Here is a 25,021-nt window from a genome sequence, read left to right on the forward strand (position 1 = left end):
TAAACTGTACTCCATGTATGTTTAACAAGAATTCCCTCTTATTTACAATGAGTATATACAATCCTTTTGACTGTAACTCTTGATTCCAAGAAAGGTATTGTGAAATGGAATGTTCATAATCAATAGTTTATTTGAATATGTGTTCACTTATAATTTAAAATGATTGATAAAGAACTAGAACTTTCACTTGAAGAAATCAATGGAAAAAGTATGTACTAACAAATAGGTACTATTACAAAATCTTCTTTATAATTTCACAACACATCATATCAGTATTTTCCAATGTTCAACTTATGATATTTCACCACAATACAACACTGTTTTAACTACATTTTATCCATACAAGTTGCCTGGGAATTCCTGATCTGATAAATCGTCGTTCTGGTCTTGATCAGAATCGGGTGACTTAGGCCTCTTTCTTCCATAGGCCCTCTTACTGGTTGTTGGCAGCTGATCTGTTTCTCCATGGAGCAGCGAGTTTCGATAAAGTAATAATGGTTGCCAATCTTCTCCCCTACTGCTTGGCATGCCTGAAATCATTATGGAAGTTTTGACATTTGTTTGTTTGAGAAAAATATTTCCAATTGGTTATTTATCCATTCAAACAAAAACATGCCCAAATAGATAATATTGCAATAAGCAACGAAAAATTTGAGAATACAATGGAAGAAGATATGAAGATCCTTGAGACCTAACTTTTGTTCAATTATTTATAACAAATATTTGTATAACATCGAATTTACAAGATAATCTATAATAATCATCTATTAGAATAAATAACAAAATTAAGAAAACTTAGTACAATTTGAAATTACAAATTATTCTACCATCATTTTCTAATGCTTTTTATGGAAAATCTGAGTACCCGATAATGGGCTTGTTTCATGCTATGAAAAATGATACTGGTTTGCTTATAGACTGATCGAGTTAGGGATAAATTATACTTATCAAGCCTAACCGATCCCAAAATCTCTTTATATTTGCAGAAAAAAGAATAATTCAAAAAGCAAGAATTTAAATTGGCCAATAAAATCGATCGTGTCTAGAGCGGAGTTGCCAAGTGTATTGGTTTTTAATATCCAATCACAGATCTGATGATCCAATTTGACAGACGCCATTTTTGTTGTTATTTTCAAAGGAAAGGATTTGGAAAAGCTGAATACACTTATTTGAATTAATGAATCGAAGAGGTTTTGTATTAAAATGTATAATATTTTAAAATTCTTGCAAAGCGCTTTCGACTTTCGTCATCATCAGTGCTCACTTGTCAGGCAACAGGAAGTATCAAGATAAGTGAATTATACATTGTAATATTTGAATTATATAAAACAAAATAGGCTTATAGCCAAGAAAATACATTTTTGGATTGAGGCCATGTGGTTCAGTCAAAGTCGAAAGCGCTTTGCAAGAATTTCAAAATATTATACACTTTAATACAAAACCTCTTCGATTCATTAGTTATTATTTTCAACTCGGTGTGAATACAACTGTTACAATTATCTAATTAAAAAACGTTTTTTGTAAAAGGTAGGTCTCGGCGGGTGTCTATTTTGCTGCATATTCCGTGTCATTAGTTTACATTCCTAAAAATATTTTTTCAGGTTATTTTTGGATTGATATGTTCCGGAGTAATTCTACATTTCACTGTACATATTTTTGCTTCTCTTTTCAGCCACCATACTGCTCCTTGGCCGAGATAAAATAAAAATAAAATCAAAACTTTCCATCCTTCGATAAAAGACAAAGTCTGAAATGAATGTCATTAAAATAAAAGGGACCTACTAAATATACCACCTTCCGTATCAATTTTTCATTCTTCATTTCGGTACCAAAGTATTGCAAAATTTTCAAGTAAAATTCATCGATCATTTCAAAATCGACTCTTGGTAAGTTGTCGGGAGTCAGCTTTAACAAAACTAGGATCAACACTCATTTTGAAATTATTTTAACAAAAATACAAAGTTTGTGGAAACCATTGACATTAGAAAGAGCGCATTGTCGCATCCACACAGACGGCGCTGGCTGACTGGATGACAATATGGCTAATTTACCAGTAACATTGAATTTATTTTTGGTGGGTGGCATGAATGCATAATTGATTTATTTTATTAGGGTTCATGAGCATTCGAAAACCATTTGAAAATACAACTTGTTAAATTCTATTTAGATATAACTTGTACTATATCAGTTATCAAGGCAAATATTATTATCCATTTTAATGGTTAATTCATGGATTCTAGCGATTTTATTATTGTATATTTATTTGTTTGCTGGCTTTATTCTTAAAAAAAAAACGAATAAATAATTACAGAAAATTTTAATTGATCTTCATTTTTTCAGGAAAATGGAGTATCCATATCACAATTCATTGGGTTTATTCGGCATTGAAAATGTATGTCATATCGGATCCATTCTGCTTGTTTTTGCAACATTGAGTTTCAACTTTTTCTTAGCTGACAGCTCGCGTAGGAACAATTCATTTTTTCATCGAACTTAGTTTGTGTGTGTTTTAGTTTTCTTGTGCGGAAAGGCACAAGAAAACAGAAAGCGCATTGATTTATAGGTGAGTTATTTCATATAATGAGTTTAGGTTCCCAAAGAATAAAATGATGAGAAAAAAATGGGTGAAAGTATTGAAAAGAAAGAAATACAATCCTTCTACTCTTCCAAGACTTTATAGAAATCATTTAAAAAGGGACTATAAACGAAAGGGGAACGAAAATATTGAATATGATGACACAGTTTTTATTTCAACTTCAAGTATTCTCCACAGAAAGTATTATCTGGAGTTAATACTGTTGCTGAAAGTATGACACAAAATGAATTATTATTTTTGCAAAAAATCAAATGCCTTTCATTTTACTTCATTAAATTTTATCACATGAATAATGGTATTACCTCGGAAACTTTTGTTGGATCAGTTCGAGAACAATCAATTCTATCTATAATTGACCTCATTCAACCTTCCTATCAAGTTTTGGAAGATTCAACAGATTACCCAAGGGAGCCTATAACGCTTGAATTTAATAGCAATATTAGAAAGAGGTATGTACATAGGAATCGTTTATTTTATATAATAAATTGCAGTTGTACACATTGGGGATTGTAGAATGAATTGAATATTTGAAATGATTCTTTAATCCAGTTTGCTATATTTTTTGATTTTCATAACTGTATATTATTAAATAATGCATAAAATCAAAGTTTAGGTAAATATTTTGTGATCTTTCGACTTTTTGTACTGATTTTAGATATAGAACTTATTTCCAAACATGAAACGTTAACGGGTTCATATACACTTCTATAATTAAATTGATAATTACAGACTTCGTAAATTTTACGATTTGGCAATGTTGATTATTTATATTGTTCCTATTGGTCAATCGCACAAGAAATGGGAATAGGGTCGTGACGTCACCAGCTTACCACATTCGATTTTTAATAATTAATTACGGGAAAACTATGGTACTTAGAGAGCCGAAACAAAGTGCACTGTTTTTCAATTTGAAATTTCTATCAAGTGAACTATAAACCAAAAATCATGAAACAAGCCCTTTGAATAATCATGCCAAAAAACTAGCTGTTAAGTTCAAATTAGAAGTTATATATCTAAAAAAGACATATTTATATTCATGCTGCAAAAAAGAGATACTTTTTCTTAAATGTGTTTACTTTTATTTGCAACTAGCTTGAAAGCTACTGAAATATTAAGCGGTTACAGTAGTTACAAATCCAAATTTGTTAAAAAATTCTATGGGGTCGACTCTGAAGAAAGCAGACTGCTTGATTAAAACATACAAAGGTATGGTGGCAACATGTGTATTTTTAAAAATAATTTCGAAACTATAGGCAGTACATTTTATTATACGGTAACATTGCTATATTCTGAACTGTAACAGATATGAAGACGAATAAATGAGAAAAAAAGGAACTATCATGGGGAACAGTATGGTCAAAAAAAATTTAAAGGGGCCTTCGTTCTTCTCGAATTATGCAGAGAAAACTAAAAATGCTGGTTTTGGTTTTTTAGGAATAGAATATTCATTTAGACAATACGAAAAAATTTAAGAAAGTTTTATTGTAAGCGAAATGTACTATAACGATGTAATATTTGGTGTCAATATGGCCACCATCACCTTTTTTTTTTCAAAAAACCCCCATCAAACTTGATAATTTGATATCATTTTCTTTAAAATAACTATCAACATCAGTGACTGCTTTGATTTTTTCATAAAGTATTCAACTATTGGCATATCTCAAACATTACCCAATAATTTCAATAAGAAGATACCCCAACACAACGAACATTCATATTGTTCCATTTAGGAAATGTTTGTATTAGTTATTCTTGCTTCAGGGCGATTTCTCCTGAATCAATTTTTACAAGGAATATTTCTATAAGTCTCAATTCTGGAAGTAATGGAAATATTAGTTGGTCAAAATGCAAGTGTTCTGTAATTTGGTACAATTGAATAGCATCTCAGTTCATTTCCCATTTTCAAACGTGTAGGCTTTGTTTGGTTTCATTTCTCTAATTCACCTCACTTATTAAACTAGATCGTGGAATGACAAATATAATAAATGGATGATAATCATTTGGATATATAGATAATCTTTATTAGTTCTTTGGTACAAGGACCCTCACAGGTGTAGAACTTGGCAAATTATGGAAAAAAAAATTACATATTGAGTCCGAAAATACTTGAAAGGTTTATGATCCGTGTATAATGGAAACTTCCTTCCATAAGGTGTTATATAGACGATGATATCCACATTTTCTTATCTTAATCAAAACTTTCAGTACAATTTTCTGATGATACCTAAAGTGAATCTTTTTTTAAAATTGAATTGAATGAAATGAATTAGGAAGGAACTTCCCATAAGAATTTACCACTTCCAGAAATGATTTAAGCTCTATACCATTTCGATGCATAAATGTCTGTCGGATATAATTCAATATCCAGCGTGGTAATGCCGGAGAAGCAGTTGTTTTCCGGCAGGCATTTAGCAGAACCTGCGAAAGATGAACATTTGGAGATTTTATTTTCAAATATTTATTTTCTAGTAAGTATGTATCTCCCCTCGATACAGTCTTTAGACACGGTTTGATCTCTGTTAGATTATTGGTACATGAGATGTTTCTTCTCCGCTTGGGGCTTTGTTTACGAGATGTTACTAGTTAACAATATTTCCCTTAGACATGCAGTTGAGCCACGTTGAAATTAATCGAGTCCCAAGCACTTTGCTGTTTGGGTTGGATCTTTCCTGCACTAATGAAAGGTATTACCTCAAAACCGGCAGCTGGATGAACGATAAACATCTGCAAGACTAACCTCTCGCATTTACCAGGCATTTATCAGAACCTACGGTGTAGGTAGTTGAGAGGGATGAATATTTGAAGATTTCTTTTTTTAAATATCGCTGGATATTGAATTATATCTGACAAACATTTATGCAAAGTATCTCAAAGAGGTTAGTTAAGGAAAGACCGGATCCAAACAGCAAGTGTCTGGGACTCAATTGACTTCAATGCGGCTCAACTGCATATATGAATTTCTGATTGATTCGGCCGTTACTTGATGAAGATCCATAGTAATTTCATAAACTAAACATTACGATTTGATCTTCACAAACTTCATTTTCAAAAAATATATCAGACATGTTTTTTAGAAACCGACATTGAATTATTGATGTAGAATTCATATAATATGCGTTAGGTAATTATAATTTGAGGATGTACTCTAGGTATATAAAAGTTGAGTAGATGCTCTAGGTAATTATGATCGAAGAAGTCCCTGAGTAGGTATCTCTCACTTGTGATAACGTGGGATATATAAAAATTAGAGAATATAATAGAATTAACTTATAGTATGTCATTCACTAAGAAAAAGCTACTGTGATGTAGTTTATGAAAATGCACATGTAAAACTTTCGTCAAAGAGAAAGATTGCTAACTAGTAACAGAATTTGAATCGTGTCTGAAGACTGTATCATCTCTCCCAACTACCTACACCGTAAAATCTGGTAAATGTCTACAACTACTTCCCCGGCTGATACCATGCTGGATATTGAATTATATCCGACAAACATTTATGCAAGATATCTCACAAAGGTTAGTCTCGCAGATATTTCTCTTTCACCTAGCAGCAGGACCATGCTGAAATTGTTGGATTAGATCACCTACACACCGATTTCGAAGTATTACCTCTCATCAGTGCAGGAAAAGTCCGACCCACATAGCAAAGTGCCTGGTATTCGATATTAATTTCAACGCGGCTCGACTGCATGTATGTTAACTAGTAACAGTTAGAAACATCTGCGAGTTAGTTATAAATATTTGCGAGAATAACCTCTGTTCCCCCATGATAGTTACCTTTTTTCCCATTTAATGGTCTTCATATCTGTTAATGTTTGGAATATAGCAATGTTACCACATGATAGAAGAAACTTATATCAAATGCTATTATAATTTTATAGAATTGACAATTGTCATTTGTGATCTCTTCTTTTTCTTACTAATATCGACTATGATCCTATTTTGGGAAAGTCACATAAGTTCAGCATCTTTTGTTGAACATTAGTGGAGCATTCACACTCATTTCCAAATGTTTCTTGAAATATTTTCGATATTTGGGTAGAAAAAAATTATGACAGTTGCATTACCTGTTCCAATTCTCTTATCTAAAAATCCCATAACGACTCTTTTGTCTTGTTTCAGCAGTTTGTTGGTGAACTCCGTCAGTATTTCGAGGAACGACAAGTTTGGAGGGGGTCCGGTGGGATCCTCCATGGTATTTTCAGAACTTGTCACTGCAAATATGATACCTGCTCTATGTAAGGCAGTTATTGCCTCCCGATTTTTCACAGCATCCAGACCAAAAGATAAGGCAAACCTCTTAGCCAGTTCCTGAAATTGAGAATATTTTTGATGATTAAAAAGCGGGTGGAATATGATCATAAAAAAAAATATTTCAAACTTTGTTATAGGATTGAAAAGGTAATGTAATGAAAAGAAAAAAGACAACAAATAAAAAACCAAACATCCACATACACAAACTAAGAAACTAATTTATAATAATTAAGGAAAGCACATGTACAGCTTGTCAAGTCTCTTCCTAGATTTGACAAGTGTAGTAACATTGATTTGGGCGGGTTGGATGTCCTTGTTCATCCTTCACTGCCTGAACCATTGTGCATGCTGTTTTTGGCGAGTGCATTGGCTTGGTATGTGGGGGTTGAGCAAACCGGCCATCGGATGCCTGCTTCCACGTATCTCCGCTGGATACGGGAATGACAGAATCACTTGTGGTTCTGTTATTCCCTAACTGAATGGCATCCCAACGATGGCTCATTTCTAAGGTGTGTGTATCTGTGCCGAGAGGATGAATGACACTGAGCCTATCAGCTGTCTCAACGGAACCTTATACCAGGCGCCCTCTCGTTGTAACATCGCCTTGTCACGGTAATGTGGGGCTCTGCCATGATTGACCTTCTTTCCCTAGCTACTCGTGGGACTTTTATGGACAGAGTAAACTTAAAAATTCCTTCTGACGCTGAGTCTATAGAGGAGATGGATGTCGAGTTTACGACTCCAACTGACCTCCCTGTAAATTTAGTTCAGGAGTGAGTCTACAGAGGAGATGGATGTCGAGTTTACGACTCTAACTGACCTCCCTGTAAATTTAATTCAGGAGCGAGAGCTTCTCAACTCCCCAACTCCTGATCCAATAACCGAACCTAAAAAAAGGTTTGATGGTGCAGCCAGGAAACGACTGAGTCTTCTCCTCAAGAGCGGTGTACCTTATAAAACCGTCTTGCACCAAATTCTTGAGCGGCTTAAGCAGAATCTGTCTCATGTGGAGGAACAAACCCCCCATAAGCAGGTTAGCAAATGTTTGCGCTCAAGTGATGATTCACCAAAACCAGAGGCAAAAAAGCTCTGCACGGTTGAATCTAAGGCATCGTCAGGTGTAGCTGACGTGCAAAAACCCTCATATGGGAAGGTTGTCGCGGGTATTGAGGTGGGACCTTGCACCTTGACTATCCAACTACTTCATTAACGATGAAACAGCAGAGCATATACCCCGCTGGGGACATAATCAGTTTTTTAGAGTTCGGCAGAGCCGTACTCTTACCATCTGACCTGAAAGATCACTCACCATACAAACTAATCATCTTCGTTGAGAAGCTATGTTTATTTGGTCGAGTGTGAATAGGTGTGAGCCACAATAAACCCTCGCGGGTTTGTTCATGATAAATAGTAGTTTCAATTTGAAAAAACTGCTTAGTCTGTAAATTTAATGAATAAAAGAGCTAGTACTTCTACTTTACCATCGATTTAAACATTTTTGTTAAGTTTATAGAAACACAAAATGTCCCTAACCAAATTTTCAATTTAAGATTTGAAAATTCCTGACATACTTGCTTCCTGCAGGGAGTATAAAAACCAAGAGAAGTGACTAGTAAATATTTGATAGCTGAAGTTGACATGAAAAAAGAGGATGATTAGTTCTTCAGTAGGGCACATGTGGTGAATAAAATTGGGAGATAGAATGTGAACTATTTTGTTTTGGTTGAGTTTTGAGAAGAAAAGTGTTTTAATTTACTGTGATTTAGATGATGACTCACGAAATACCTAACACAATTGTTAAATTTCTTGCACACAAATTCACATATATCTAATATTCAATACAATAAACTAAAACATTCATTTTTCCCTATCCAAATAAAACAATACTTCACAATATTGCGTCTATTCAATTCGTTGAAATGTTCACCACTAAACATCTGAGCCTTTCACTAAATAAGTAGTATCCCATGGAGTATCCATCCGTGTTTATTTCAAACATTTCCGACATTTTTCCGTACTCATTATTGGGTTTCTTCAACAAAATAACATTCATAGATGGTGGGTCAGACAGTTTTAAATTGTAAAGAGCAGTGAATTGGAATTTAGGTTTGGGCATATTGTTTTTAGAAGTTGACTTTGTTTCATCCATTGTTCACCAATAAAATTAATAAAACAGGATGACAGATATTTAGAATTTCGAATAACCCTTCCTTATTTTTCCTTCATTTCATACCTTCAGAGCAAAGAACTCCTCGTGCTGCCTTGTATTCCTACCGCCAGATACTTGGTGTACTTCATTAAACATCATATTCAAGCTGAGACACATTGTCAGGGCACAGTTCACTTTATTGATCTCTCTCGCCTTACTTAATGTTGCTTTGATGATATCTCCATATTCGTTGTAATACTTGACATAGTGCTTGAAAACATCAGCACCTGCTTTGGTAGGCATGATGTTATAGACTATGAGTTTGCAATAGGCTGCAAGGAAGTTACGGCGTTTATGTAACTCTTCAATCCTTAGTTCGTCATGTTCAGAATCTTGTTCCGGAACAAAAACATAACTAAAAATAAAGCAGCTTTCAAATGAAAAGATATAATCTAAATACATATAACATCATGGTTCCCATCGAATGATTTAATGTATTTCTGTTCTAAATAGGGGTAATGATGAGATACATATTAATGATGAGACATATATGTAAACACCATTTTCATTAACAATATTTATACATTTGAACAGAAACTTACGTCTGCACAAATTCATTCAGCAATGCTTGCAGATTTCTGTCTGGCCTACAAATTAATTCTGACAGAGCTGGTGTGGAACCCTGCAATTGTTCACTGAAAACAATCAACAGATCGCACAGGCCAACGTAAGACTCTTCTTTGATAAGTACATATGGAGAAGAACGAATCAACATCTGAGACGCTTCAAGGAAGTCATTCAGTGTTTCTCGCATGTTTTGATAGTCTGCATGGGTGAGACCGCCACCTTCAACAGCAACCTCAAGGTCTCGAAGACCCCAAAGGACATGGTAGTAGCAGGAACTGAGGCAATATTTAAGAGCCTCTTGGGGTAGGGTGCTTTCAATATCCTGAAAGATAAAATTAATATATTTGTCTAAAAATTTCATAGATAATCCAGTTTTGTTGTTACAATAATTATTAAAAAAAAATCACCTTCACATCCTGAAATAGGGTATTCCACAAATTCCAGCTATTCAAATTGTGGCAGGCATAGAACATAGATACTTTTTTCAGTGTACTGACTACATTGAAAACTTCGTCATCATTTGGCGTTTCTTCTCCTAATAACAAATTCCTCCAATCATCGATAGCCTCCTTGTAGGCAGCAACAATCATATCAACTATGGTAGATCTAGCCACATCGCACCGTGTATAAATCGAGTGTCCTTCGGTACAGAGGATCTCTAAAGTCTTAGCCAACGTTTCCAAGACCTTCAGAACAAATTCATTTAAATGAAATTCAATATGACAATTTTATATTTTGTTTGTTTTTGTTAAGAATCATTACCTCTGGTTCATGATGAACTTGAACAATATACTTCAATTTAGCTAATAGAGCTTGCAGCGAGCTTTCTTGCCTTCCACTTGTGTAAAGATCGAGGTCAAAATATTGAGGAATGCTCAGTAAGTTGGCCAACTTCTCTGGATCGGCTGAAAATTTATCTAACAGTGGTGGTAGAGTCACTATAAAATGTTCTGTGAGTTTCTGCTTATCTTCACCTGCCTTGAAATAAAAAGCAACATGAAAATCATTGTCTTGTATCAACACATTATTTTTAGTTTTTATCCAAAATTTGACTCAAAGAAGACTACTTATGATGAAGGACGCTGAAACATGTTATTTTATGTAAAGGATAATAATATATTCAGGGTAGCTCATAATTCATGGTCAAACTGAAGGAGGTGATAGAGGGAGTTCGTTGTTGATAAAAGAGTTCATATGACATGAGGTCTGATTCCTCACAGTTTTCGAATAATTTTTATTTTTGTGATTTTTACAAAAAAAAAAGATTTTGTTAGGTAAAAAATATTGCAAAAAGTAAGTAGCAGAATTACTTGTCTTTCATTTGCAGTATTTTTGTGAAAATTTCACGGTTTTCAGAAATTTGAGAACTTTCAATTTTTTTAATTTAATTGTATGTAACTAAAGCAAACACAATCAATAAAGATATTCCTTTTTCTAAAAAATAATCATCTGGATGAAACCGGACTCCGAAGACTAAGCATTTGTGATCCAACACCAGTCAGTGGTGTTTTGACTTCCTGTAGATGATAAAATCTCTCCTTAACGAAGACTCTATCTATGGGATCGAAAGAAGACTCAATCCACGAATATCAAAGATAAAAGTGGTTTTCTTATCCAACAACGACAGTTGTGTCTAACAATGCATTTTGAATTCAGCCTAGCACCACTGCCGAGACTTATGGCGGCTCGAAACACCGCTGTCTGATGTTGGATCATGAATGCTTTGTATTTGGGCTCTAGTTTCATCTAGTTGCCTTGCCTTGCAGTGAGAGCTACGGTGAAAGACAGAACAAATCTCATTTGGCGGTATGTAGAAACTTGGCTTTGCAACAGACCCGTCTTGGGGGGCTGTATTTATCATTGATATTCGTGGATCGAGTCTGCTATCAATTCCAAAGATAGCGTCTTCGTAAGGGGATATGTCACTGTTTCTACTGGCGTAGACTTGTCTTTTAAAGACAGTTGAGTGCAACAATGCATTCGTTATTCTGTCTAACACCACTGGTGAGTCCTATGGCGGGTCGAAACAGTGCTGCCTGCTGTTGAATCATGAATACTTTGTCTTTGGACAATGGTTTCATTTAGTTGCCTTGCAGTAAGCTGTAGAGAAAGACAAAGGACGAAATTTGTTCGGCAGTTGACAAGGCTTGGCTTTGTAACGGTCTGCCTTGGATGTTCGTGGATTGGGTTTTCTGCCAAACCCTTTGTAAGAAGAGCTGTCATTGCCTGTACTAAAATTCTTATTTGTTTATTATGATATGAAAATGAAATTGTTACCAATAATGTAGGTTTTCATTAACCAATACTTCAAGCTCAGTATATTTAGGCTTCAGGCTTGCTTTCTGTCTTCCTGTTTATGAGCAACAAAGTCTTGTAGAACCCTTTTATTAACAACTCGATGTCGAGTTACTGAGTCCTCTGTGAGCAGCAAAGATTTGACTCATGTTATTAACGACTGCTGTAAAACTAAAATGATCCAGAGTAATCAGCTCAGCTGTTCACTTTTCTTCAATAACATTATCCTGACCATCAAGGATTTTTTTGTGTATGCAATGCCTGAAGAATCTTTCACACATGTTATCTACACTACCCTAAATGCAACCAAATATTAGAAAATATTCAATAAATTCAAGTTCAAATATGTCCAGATACATCGTTCCATTTCAAGTTATATTCATTGTATTACGAAATATAGGAATTATAAATTGGAAAATTTTCTTAATTCCTAGTATACTTTACGAACTGCGGTTTCAATTACTAAAAAATAAATATTTCCAAATAAAATCTAGAAATATTCATCCCTCCCAACTACCACTGTAGGTTCTGGTAAATGCCTGCCAGAAAACAAGGACCATGCTGAAATTATCTCTCATCGGTGTACATGTAGCTCTCCTTGATACAGTCTTCAGAGACAGTTTCAATTCATCATTATTATTATACATTTCGAATAGTTTTTTCAAAAAACAAGAGATAATATTGAGTTGTTCATTACCTGCTTCATTTCTCTCAATGAAGAAATCTTCCTTGTGGGTCCTCTGCCAACAGGAGCCTCTCCTGTCGCCGCTTGTTTGACACAGCATACCATGATCTCAATTAAACTAGTTTCTTGCCTGTTGTCCAGTGGTTCTTCATGAGGCCCTGGTTCTTCTAGTAACAAATCGGTCATGCATTCCCAATCCTTCATCATCACATTAGACTCAATGAGAGAGTCCACAAGATACGCAGCATGCTCATGTAACTCAGATTCTATGAAAAACTGCACCAAATCGCGAATAAATGGAGTGTTGGGCAATCGGCGTTTTCCTCTTTTTGTCTTACCAGCATCAAAATCACAAGGTTGAAACAAGCGTTCATTCAAGAACTCCCCAGCAGCTTGTGCTACTGCTCTATGGGATGAGTAAACCTAAAAGTATTTTATAAAAAGTGAACCCTGACAATACACATATTAATGTATGTTGATAATGATCGCAAAAAGAAATTACCCACAAGTTACGAAAAATTGGCTTTATAGGGTTAAGCTCACCAATAGTCTGATAGTTGCTTGAGTAAATATTAACATACAAAAACGAATAGCATTTTATCCCATCTACAAGCAATTTGGTATCTCTTCGAGTAGTGTGTTGGAACCGATCTTGGTATTATGTTATACTAATGGACTCCAGAGAAAACATAATGTGCGGTATAAACAAAATCAATGAATGTCTAGAGCTAATTTCACAATATCTCAAGGTAGATAAATTGAAATTAAATGTGGCCAAAATGATACAAGTTGAATATATTTATACTTTTTTCAAAAATATTATCTCCAACTTACTGAATTGGCTGACTGGTTTTGAATTTTATCTTCTTATGGTACATTTGACATATAAAATATAGAATAGCTATAAAAATCGAATCATAAATATAGTCCAGGCACTAATATTATTAAAATAAAGTGACATTTCTGAAACTTTTGCAAGTCTTTGACGTTGCACTTCTAAGGAGTTAATATTTTTTTACTTCATTGAGATTTATAGAGTCCAAGTTTTTAATTGAATTTTATAATTTTTATTTTCGAAATTAGTAAAGTTCAGTGTCGGTTACACAATCTACGGACTTTTCACAGACATTTTCACAGCAGGCATATTTCATTTTTGTTTTTAGTAGTGATTAACTCGACAAAATTGATAAACACCATATTAACTTTCTTCACATATCCATATCACGCTGCGTTTTTATGCTGCCATTCAGATTCTAGAATGACCATTTTTGCCGTTTTTGGTCGAGTCCCCTTTCAGTTGCTACTTTCATTCCGTCAATCAAGACAGAATCCTTGGAAACGAGTGGTGAGGGAACATGAACCTCAATAATATTGATGGTATTAACCGTAATATTAAGGAGAATCAAGCAGAACCAAGGTTGGTGTAACTGACCATTTCACATACTATAGTACAGTAAGGCAAGTCACGAATACAGAAATCCTTGTTTGGGGTTACAAAGATAAAATTTTCTACTAAAAAAATATAATAGTGTAGATTGTAGATCAATTAAAAGTATCAAAGTTGTTATGGAAATTATGCAAACAGCAAGACTTATTGTGTACATTTCATTTATTTATGGTGAATATATAAAAAAGACAACCCATTTGAAACTTCTACTTGAAAATCACTTCAGTGCTTCGGCATATAGACTGTGTATATGGGCTGGTACTTTTGACTTCCCTCAAAGTACATTAAATAGTAATTCCAAAAAATTTCATATTATCTGAATTAGGAGTGAACTTTTTTTATTAAACAACTTTGAAAAACAAAATTTACCACTTAACTGAAGTATTTTTTTGTCTGACACTATAATTTACATACTCATGCCACTATTTTAATTTTTATCTTAATTGCCTATCGTCACATAATATCTCCATCTAGCTATATAATGTACTTTTCAAGATAATTCAAAGGAATCTATTCAGTTACATACCAATTCGTATACATGTTCACAATCCTTATCAGTGAGAATTTCATGGTGATGCTTCAATATGGAAATAACCAATTTGACTGCCTGCACGGCAACATCATATTCTTTGTCGAGAGTCATGGCGACAATACGATCCTTGAATTTATTTGTGAAGAGTTCTAATTTTCCTTTCAGCTCTTCACTAGCATATAGAGGTTGAAGTGCCTGTAAACATCTCAGGCGTACTTCACCAACCTAAAAATTCCAACTCCATATTAATTCTTGACAAAGCTTTCGATTTCTACAGTATAATAAAGTGCAAATGAAGCTTGTATCATATTATTTTAGTTATATTTTTCTTAGCGTTACAAGATATTGATCTGAAGTTATAATAAGGTGAAAATTTTCACAAAATGCACCTGTTCTACTACCTCTAAATATACTACTAGTTTATTTGTGTTATTGAAAGTGAACAGTGAATGTGGTTAAGTTACTAGTGATATTTTTCATTATACTGAATATCTGAAAATCCAATGAAATGTGACAATGTTCTAATGTTCATTCATTTATGTAATCTCTTTATACCTATCTACAATATATCAAGGATCCACATATTCAAATAAAATGTTCACGACATGTTCATTTTAACGTCTATAAAAAAATATAATAAATTAGCTACCTTATCATGGAGAGTCCAACCAATATATTTCAAATAAGAATCATCCAGGAAATTTGCATGAAATTTGAGCATCCAAACACCAATTTCTGTCATTGCAATTGCTCTTATTTCGGGCAAAGTATCTCGATACCTATGTACAAAAACAGATTTGAACATATAAGTCAGCATATTTTTAATCTCATCCATGTTCTCTTCCAGTTCCTGCCTTTTACCTAAGAGTGCTTCTAGACGATCGCTTGCCCTTTTCTCACGTGTTTTTTGACGTTCAGCTTCATATTGACGCTGGGTATTATCTAAATTGACGGAGACAGTCAAAGCAACATCTACCAAAGCAGTCATCAGTTTCATTGCACCAAAAGTAGCAGTATGACGAAAAGCTCGAACCTAAAATATCAGAGTGATGTTTCAACTAATAATTTTTGAAATCAAATCTGTTTTCAATAACTGACAGAATTCACTGTGCACTTCAGTACATATTTTAATATTTTATTGATCCTACCATGAACAATATAAGAACATGGGCTTTCACGACCGCAGTCACGATTAGAGAGAATAAAATACAGGCTGGTAGGCTGAGGTCAACATCAACTTATAATACCAAACAATTCTTTGTTTTGGTTGGTTTCCGGGTTTTGCCGTGGTCTTCTTTGGTTATAATCTCCAAACGTTTCGACTGCAACTACAGCAGTCATCTTCAGTGGCGTGGTCAAAGTACTCTTCCTCTTGACATGTCAACTGAATCTGAAACTCTCATTCTGCCGTGTCATTTATAGTGCTGATTTTTCGCGCACTTTCTGTAATGGCGGTTTCGTGCATATTTCCCGCGCTATATAATAGATCAATGCATCATCCAAAACAGAAACGAACCGTCAAAACCCTAGAGAACAGGGCTTTGAGAATATGTTGTTGTCTAAAGGAGAAGATCGCCCCAAGGCACTGTCTATCTGCCATACATAGAAGGTGTCACCAACTGAATCGGGAAAATTCTAAAGGAGAAAATTAATACCGTCTTCAAACCAACGAATAAAATATCGGAGTATCTGAGATCAGCAAAAGAGAGTAGAGATCTACTCAAATCAGGATCCTGAACACAAGATCCTGTTCGAAAATACCGAGAAGCTAGCAACGTCGAATAATTATTCAACCAGAATGTATTTAGAAGCAATAAAAATAAACAAACACCAAGAGAACTTCAACAGAAAGGAAGAGAGAACATATCTCTCAAAGATCTAGCACACAGCATTGGAAAGCGCCAAAACGGAGCCAAGTCAACCAAATCGCGCGGGAAGTACGCACAAACCCGCCATTACAGAAAGTGTGGGAAAAGTCATCACTACAAATGACATGGTAGAAATGAGAGCTTCAGTTTCAGTTGACTCGTCAAGAAGAGTATTTCGACCACGCCACTGAAGATGACTGTCACAGTTGCAGTCGAAACGTTTGGAGATCATAACCAAAGAAGACCATGGCAAAACCCGGAAACCACTCAAAACATTGACGCCAGCTGTGAAAGCCTACATACCTATACCAAACAATTCGTCTGCTACCGGGCAGACTGGTATATGCTTGACTTTGAGATACTATCTTCGGCCTCGCAGTCAACGCCTATACAGTGGTATAGGAATATCTAAACCACTTAAGACAAAACGTTTGGTATAATAAGTTCCATTCAAAATGATAAAATCTTCAAACAATATTTTCCTGAATATGTATTATAGTTGGATAACGAGGATAACTGAGCCAGTTAAAATAACATCAAGTGCGCGTCAGGGATCTCATAAGAGGCCCATTATCATTCAATATTTTAATCAAGTTATTATCCATAATTCAATATTAATGTTTGCGAATGACTTAAAGACAGGTAATTTTAAGATGTCTTATTTTGCAATGCGGATATATATTTTTGTGAACATGGGTACAAATATTGAATTTGATTAGGTTAACAAAGCACTAACATGTCTATTAGAACTTATAGTTGCATGTCCACTAGAAAAAAATTGAACCAGTTTTATGATTGTAATAACTTTTATATTCAAAGATTTGTAAGAAAGTCAACAAAATTTTCGAGACGATTACTACTAAGTTCAAATATTGAATGAAAGTCAATTTTGTGGAGGAATCCGAGAATTTATTGATATTTTCTGTAACGATTCACGTTTTTTCAGACTGAGAGAGGTGGATAGTCCTAGAAAATGTCAATTTTTTTTTTAATTTATCATGAAACTTCGAGAAAATATTATTTTACTGACATTACAACAACTTGTTGAAAATCGATGAATACTGAATAAACAAGCAGGGATAACTTATATAGTGAAGATTGGCAACATCATTTTGGCTCGTCAGACTAGTCAAACAAATGAATAGATATGAAATTCTCAAAAATCACATAAGAACGTACATGTCGAACTAGTGTAAATACATTCATTTACAAAAAGTTATCCTAAGACGTAAAAAAGGCAAGCATAAATCATATCTAACTCTCCTATAGTAGTGTACCAGTAAAAAAACACAAATGTAAAAATGATGTTGATGTCACAAGAAATCGCCACATACTTCTTAGGTGGCTATCATTACTTTCGGAAATGTGAAAATATTTATTTATGAACTTGCCATTTTACAATAAACATAGTATGAGAGAAAAATAAATAATTGAACAATGATATAGGATATCAAGAATATAAAATATCAATAATTTATTAAAAATCAGCAGTTTCGTCATAGTACGTCAATACGTTTTACCTGATTTTTGGAATAATATAAAGATGAATCAAATAAATCCATGTTTGCTAGCCTAAGCATTTTAGTAATGGATTCATTTAAGTCATAGCTAGTAGAATGAGTAATTATAAGTAACATGTGTTACGTCTATGGCCCAGTCAAGCCGTTATTAGTTTTATATATTCACAAAAAAAAAATTCGAAGAAGCAAGATGTTGAATACATCTGCTCCCGAAAAAAAGAAATTCGATTGTGGCTAAAAGAAAGTATTAGCAATGTTACCAACTTTTAATAACTCCAAATCGGACAGTATATCTGTGTGAGGTGATACATTGGAGATTTATTTGATTTTTGAATGTCTAGCAATGTATATATTGTACCTAGTGGCTTGATAAATTATTATTATTAATATTATCATTTGATTTTTATCTTCTTAGCGATCAAAATATATTTTGTAGAAACCATTCATCCAGAGTTGATAAAAAAGTACAGTTGAAAGAAATCTATGGTTTTCAACTGTTGTACATAAATACATTTCAAAAGGTATTAGGCAAAGTTGCCTATTTTGAAATAGACAATAAAGAGACAATAAAGAAGACAAACGAAAATGGAATAGTTTTTCACTAAAATTTCTAAGGTATATAGATAATAATTTATTGTTACTCAAAATTTTACAGTTCTTTAAAAAAGGTTCAGTTTCTTATACATATTGAGATAAAAATGCCATAAAAGAGTACATACAAAGATATAAATGAAAGGGAGTATATTACAAGTGGTTACCCAAGTATACTCATTAGGAACAAATTCTCAGAATTTCAAAAAACCCCTAACAAATGAAATGGTATTCCAGATACCAACGAATTATGCCTCATTGATGGGTATTCAAAGAATGAAGGCTTTACTGAGGTTTAGATAGGGCATTCAAAGATAATGTGATAACTTAACCTTGAATAGAATTATATTAAACTTTTTTTGCAGTTACCAGAAGATACTAATAAGTGAAAGTGTTTCAGACTTGTTGAAAGAACAATATTTAAACTTAAAGGAAATGTATAGCTTCACGAAAACTTAAAACCTGAAGGTTCAAGTAAATCATTGAGTTTTTTCCAATTTATCATCCATGGAAATTCGTCCACGCTCCACTGAAAGTTAAGACATTGCCACATTCAAGAGAAATCATTGCTTAAATCTTCCAATTTATCACCACACACAGATGCAGATGAATCTTTTTTTTATCAAAACACTTCAGATTATTCGAATAAAGAAAATATAAAATACGAATTATCATTGAATTCCTGACGAAGAGAAACAACAATTTATGCAATTGAAAAAAATACCAATTTTATTTTTGTCTACTCCAAGAAACATGCATAAATTACATATGCAGACATTTAACAATTTGAAAAAAATTAGCATAGATCATATACATTACAGATCAAGAATTGATTTCAGAGTGATTAAAACAACCACACATCAAACTTTTACCCAATCTGTTCCAAATATAGCAAAAGTTTTACAAAATTTTGTTTTTTTCCCAAATGAAGATCAAGATCACTCTTGATCTGTTTAAGTATAGTAAACTTCAATACATGATTGATTGCTTTGAGATAGAACTCGACAAGCCTTCAATTCCTTTTCATAATAATAATCTCACAAAATAGTGAGATACATTAAACAAATGATTTGGAACCCGTTCAGCAAAAAACTCAGCTAAAAGCCGCAGAGATCACCTTACTTCTGCGGAAACACAAGGATAAGCCAATGCATGGGGTCTTCTTCAATAACATTGGAGACCTTGGCTCATCAAAGCGCCTGAAGTTCGCTTTTCTCAGGTCGAGTGGGCTGAAGTCGGAAACTGAGGGGTTCATCATGGCTTGCCAGGATGGTGCCTTCAACACCTTAGTCTACCGCAGTCGCGTGATGGGTATAGAGGTTCCTGACACAAGGTGCAGGGCCTGCCGCGAGGCGCCCGAGACCCTGATGCACTTGCTATCAGCATGTCCAGCATATGCGGTCTCGGCCTATATCCATCGACATAAACGCGGCCCTAATAGTGCTATATTACCATCTACAGCACTCTTACGGTATTGACGAGACACCGGTGTTGCCCTACGCTCCAGGGGATATTGAATCCGTTGTGGGAAACGAGAAGTGCCGAATTTATTGGAACTATTCGTTCCCCATCCTCAGGCTCATACAAGCTAATAAGCCTGATGTAATCCTTCTCGACCACCAGAGCAAAACGATATTTGTCGTGGAGTTTTCAGCTCCTGGCGAGACGAATATCGTCAGAAAAGAAGAGGAAAAACGGATAAAATATAGAGATTTTCTCTTCGAACTCCGCAGACTCTATCCAGATAACTCTGTCAAGATGGTTGTTCTGATTATTGGGGTCCTTGGTAGAATGATGTCCTCTTTACTCTCGAATCTTAAAATAGTAGCGGCTTGCCGCACTAAGGCAGAAATCTTAGCAGCACAGATGCAGAAGGCTGTCATTCTTGGGTCACTGCACTTGCTCAGGGCACATGCTTCCCGGACTCAATGATCACTTACCCCACGGTGTGGGAAGTGGTCATTGGTTGATAATGCTGGCGCACCCTCCCGAATGTATCGGGGCTTCGGGGGATAGGGCCTGACCAGCGCACACTACGGTGAAAAATAATAATAATGGTCTTTATTGGGTGAAATAGAATATAACAACCAAAATGCGAAGTTCAAAAGCTGCAGTGTAGTACACTACAGGTTTCTTCTACCACATAACCTTCATGAGAGTTATATATTTGTTCCGAATGAAAAAATAGCATAGCTATGTTGTAAGTGGTACTGTGGTAAAATGATAATTAAAAAAAAATACATGAAGTTTGTTTAGGCTCTGCCAAACAAACGTTGAACACCTGAATGACAAGAAGATTTCCGAACTTCTGGAAGGATCTTCCAGTCCTGAGAGTTTCTCATCGTTCTACCTCGAATATTACGGAAGATACGGGGGTGTTTCCATGAGAAGTGAGACACGTATATCCTCCTTATGGAACCCATTACATACAAGCCACATCCATATGTTAGAACAAGTTCAGAAAAAATGTCTAAGATTGGTTGCGTTTGAATCCATAATTACCCAAGAGAAATACATATACGATTATCCAGTTAAATTAGCTATATCGAAGATACTTTTCATGATTATCAACAGAATTCTTTCCTATCCCTCACTGCGATCCAGATTCGGACTTTCAGCCTCTCCTAGATTCACTAGAAATACATTTAAATTTTTTCGACCTCACTGCAGAACTAATCAGTACTTTTATTCCTTTGTACCACAGACTACAATAGTGGCAAATAAAACAAACTTTAATTTCTTTACTTCTGCATCCGAGTTTTAGAGGCAGCTGAATTTGGTTGGTTGTCCTTCAGCTCTTTCCCTACATAAAGCATGCAGGGTCTCCAAGTTACTTTCGTTTTTTGCAAAGTGATTTTATAAGTCTTGATAGTCTCTCCTGTATAGGTTTCACTTTTCTAGTTTCATACAGCAGTGCGTTTGAGGGATTGTGTAGTACGTTCTGAGGGTGACACATTTTGGTAATACTCCTTAGTTTAGATGTTTCAGCTGTTTAGAGGTTATTTAATGCAAGGATTACAACAACTTGAATAATTTATGTCTGCATATTTGCGAAGTGGACAGCAGATTATCTTATATATTTTAGTTGCAGTTTTAGAGTTGATTTCTCTTTTTTAAAGTGTCAGACCCTGAAAGTGTTTTCCTCTATTGATGCATTTATTAAAAAAAAAATGATATGACTGTTCAAATTGATTTTGTGGTCAATGTTAACTCCCAAATATTTTACTGATTGCCTGCTCCTTACCATTTCATTGTTGATGTTTTTTGTTATTTTCAAATATTGACTACTTATTGATTTCTATGGAGGTTTTCTTATTTGGAATTTTTGTATTGTTGTATAATGCCTTTCATTTATTTTGTATTTTTTTTATTGTATCGAGTAGTCCTTGTCTCAATCTTTGTCTTTTTTTATTTTCCGTCATCTCAATAACTTTTAAGACTTACTTATGTCATCTTCATTTTTTCAGGTTGGAAATTTTTTCCCTTACCCTTTCAAATGTCTTTCGTCAGGAGGACGAGTGGTTCATAACTGAAGGTGTTTTTTGGTGACGACATAAAGATCAATGACCTCTATGCCATCCTGGCCTTGTGTACCCCTTCCTGACTGGGGTATTTGATGAACAAACTGTTCGTTTTAACAGACGTCGTGGGGCCTTCACTCAACCGAACGACGGGGACTTCTGTATCGGGAGGGGTCGTCTATAGTAACTTTTAAGACTTGTCAATTCATACAACATATTTTTAATCCTGAGAATTAAGACTGGTGATATGTCATAAAGTGTTATCAGTTAAACAAAGATTAATAATAAATAATAACCAGAAGGAATTCAATTGTGCAGTTGGGAAACAATTTCAATAAATGTAGCTCTCATATACACATTTTGTGTAATAATTAGTTAATCCTAAAAGTTGAAATTCAGGAACTTTCCAGGTCACACTTTAGGGACTTGAACACAAAACATGAATGAAATTGTTTAAATTAGCCCTTTATCATATTCTGTTGATAATTGGTGCTTACACTCACCTAGATTTACATGTAATACTCAACATTTCAACTGTGCCACCTCCAAATATATTTACATTATCTGAAAAAGCATTTAAAATTGTTGAAGTAATTTTCTCACCTGTGAATCTGACAATCCTGTTAGAAGAGAAATAACATTATCCATTAAAAATTGATCATAAATAATAGTGTACTGGCATTGTTTCACTAATGTTTGAACAAAATCACAAAAATTCTGTCTGAATTTCTTCCAAGTTTGGCCTGCCATTATCAAAGGATATTCACCACTTTCTTCATCAAATTCTTCAGTCATTTTGCGAATAATAGCAGCATGCTCCATGGAAGTTTGCATTTCTTGAGTAATGCATCCTTTACAACCTGCTGCATTGATAAAAAATTGCATTAACGAAATCAATGCAGCTTCACGATTAATCTACAAAAATTCAAATTACTTAGGTAAACTTCTTTCGAGTAACTGAGAAATCTCACTTTGTAGCTCTCTATCCAATCATCCACTATGTGTGTCAATGAAACCTTACTATTCTTAATTATGTGATATAAAGAACTCTCGTCATTATCACTGTGCAGAATTTCACCAATTGTATTTTTTCTTCCAGGAGGTCTCCCTCTACCTCTACCCCTGCCTGTATTTCCAGTGCTTGTTGGAGAGCTAGAAGGAGCGATAATTGGAGCTGGTGGGTTATTCAACCCTCTTGCTTTACTTCTTGTAACTCTTCTCATGCCTGGAGTAGGAGGAGACTCAAAGTCATCCGCAGGCTGTCCTTGATCATTGAAAACATTTCCGTAGATATTTGATTGAGAATAGTTCGCATAACCTTCATGTTCAACTTGCGGAGTCATAGGGTTTTCGTATTCAGGAGGAGGTTCATCCATACGAATTCTTTTTCCTCCACGACGATGCATTGTGGAAAATTTGTGCAAAACTTTCAAAATATCCTTATACTAAATTTACTTGACTTTTCTAGCTGTTTTGCAGCTCCAATCCATATTCAAACTTGAATAAAAATTAAAATTTTATGAAACATTATAATACCGTACCTATATTATACTGAAATTAAATATTTAATAACTCATCGAATTGCAATATACGTATAGAGTTTAATAACCATGTAACCTATATTTATCAAAACAGAAACAAACTACAACAGTGAACATAACGGCCGCACATTCAGGGTTGCCACACGATATGACGATTTCGTTTCGAACTAAAATTTAGATAATTTAGTCACAGATTTAGTATTAAACTCGGTGATTTCACAGATTACATACAACGGGGTTGTATATTTTCTGTGGCCAAGATGCCCATGCTTCATATATCATTATTAAATATTTAGGGTCTTACCAAGACTTTAGTTTAGACTCGCTAACTTCTAACCAATTATAAGGGGGTTACAAATATACCATGTTCACGTAAAAATATTTCAGGCGTTTAATCATTGACAACATTAATATTTAACATGATATTAAGAAGACATGTAATTTAGGAGCATAGTTACTGGATTGTAATCGAAAACCTTTAAATTTTTGAAGCCTCCAATTAACTGATTTTAGTGTTTTAGTCTCATAACATGCATGTGGTGGAGATATTGTTCAGCCTATAATAAGGATATCTGTGAAATGTTAATTCACTATTCTCTGAGTTGTCTGTCTCCGTTACATCTGCTCTACTTATTAGCGCGGGGTAAATGTGTAATCGATAATCGATTAGCTCAGATATCAACGTTAGGATCAGACCTCAGAGTAACAAAAGTCTTCATACAGGTCTTTTGTATCCTTACATCGAAGGCAGCATAACTTTGTTTATTAACGGGAAGTAAGTTGGAACATAAAACAGTGGCGGTTGATTTAATTGATAATCGGAGGGATATTATATATTTATAAAATAAATCATTTCACGTGAAAATGAATTCTGTTCAAATAGTTTCTACAAGAAATCTGATTTTTTATTAATGATTATGGAAATGGGGTCAATTTTCCTACCGCACCTACTAGATTTTTATTTATGTATGACTTTATAATAGAGCGCGTGGTTTACTGAGTTAAAATTGAATTATTTCAAATGAACTAATTCATAACAATGATAAATGTTAATTTCGAAAGTAATGAACTTTGCATCATAACATCAGATAAAGAAATTTATGATTTATTATCAGATTTGATAAACAAGCAGAACGGTTTGTGAGGTCTGAACATTTATAATTACGATTGAGATTTGATATTATTACGTGATTTCATTCAAAATTGGTATCTAGGGGTCTTTATGGACCGAAATTATGAAAGGGGATACTTTTTGATGTTTTAATGTTCATTTTTTATCTTATTCTTATAGTTTTTGAAACTAGGTTTATATTATTTCATCATTTGACATATCACAACCAGAAATGAGTTTAAAAAATGGCAACCGTCATTTCTTCTTGAATATTGGCTGTATGC

The 25,021-nt window shown here is 34.3% G+C and overlaps 1 protein-coding gene across 1 annotated transcript; it reads right to left on the minus strand.

The window, feature by feature from the left end:
* Nucleotides 1–196: 196 nt before the first annotated feature.
* Nucleotides 197–23,791, minus strand: SA1 (stromal antigen). The gene is made up of 11 exons (XM_023156935.2): nucleotides 23,057–23,791; nucleotides 22,689–23,000; nucleotides 15,235–15,618; nucleotides 14,580–14,810; nucleotides 12,619–13,029; nucleotides 10,389–10,604; nucleotides 10,034–10,312; nucleotides 9,602–9,948; nucleotides 9,084–9,414; nucleotides 6,664–6,907; nucleotides 197–530 (listed from the first exon to the last, which is right to left on the minus strand). Exons 1-11 carry the CDS (start codon nucleotides 23,489–23,491, stop codon nucleotides 334–336), a joined length of 3,387 nt encoding a protein of 1,128 aa, XP_023012703.1. The 5' UTR covers nucleotides 23,492–23,791; the 3' UTR covers nucleotides 197–333.
* Between the last annotated feature and the right edge of the window lie 1,230 nt (nucleotides 23,792–25,021).

The sequence above is a fragment of the Leptinotarsa decemlineata genome, unplaced genomic scaffold, assembly GCF_025532065.1.
Source record: "Leptinotarsa decemlineata unplaced genomic scaffold, Ldec_3_MD MMD2_P_RNA_scaffold_9, whole genome shotgun sequence".
In the NCBI taxonomy this organism is placed as follows: Eukaryota; Metazoa; Arthropoda; class Insecta; order Coleoptera; family Chrysomelidae; genus Leptinotarsa; species Leptinotarsa decemlineata.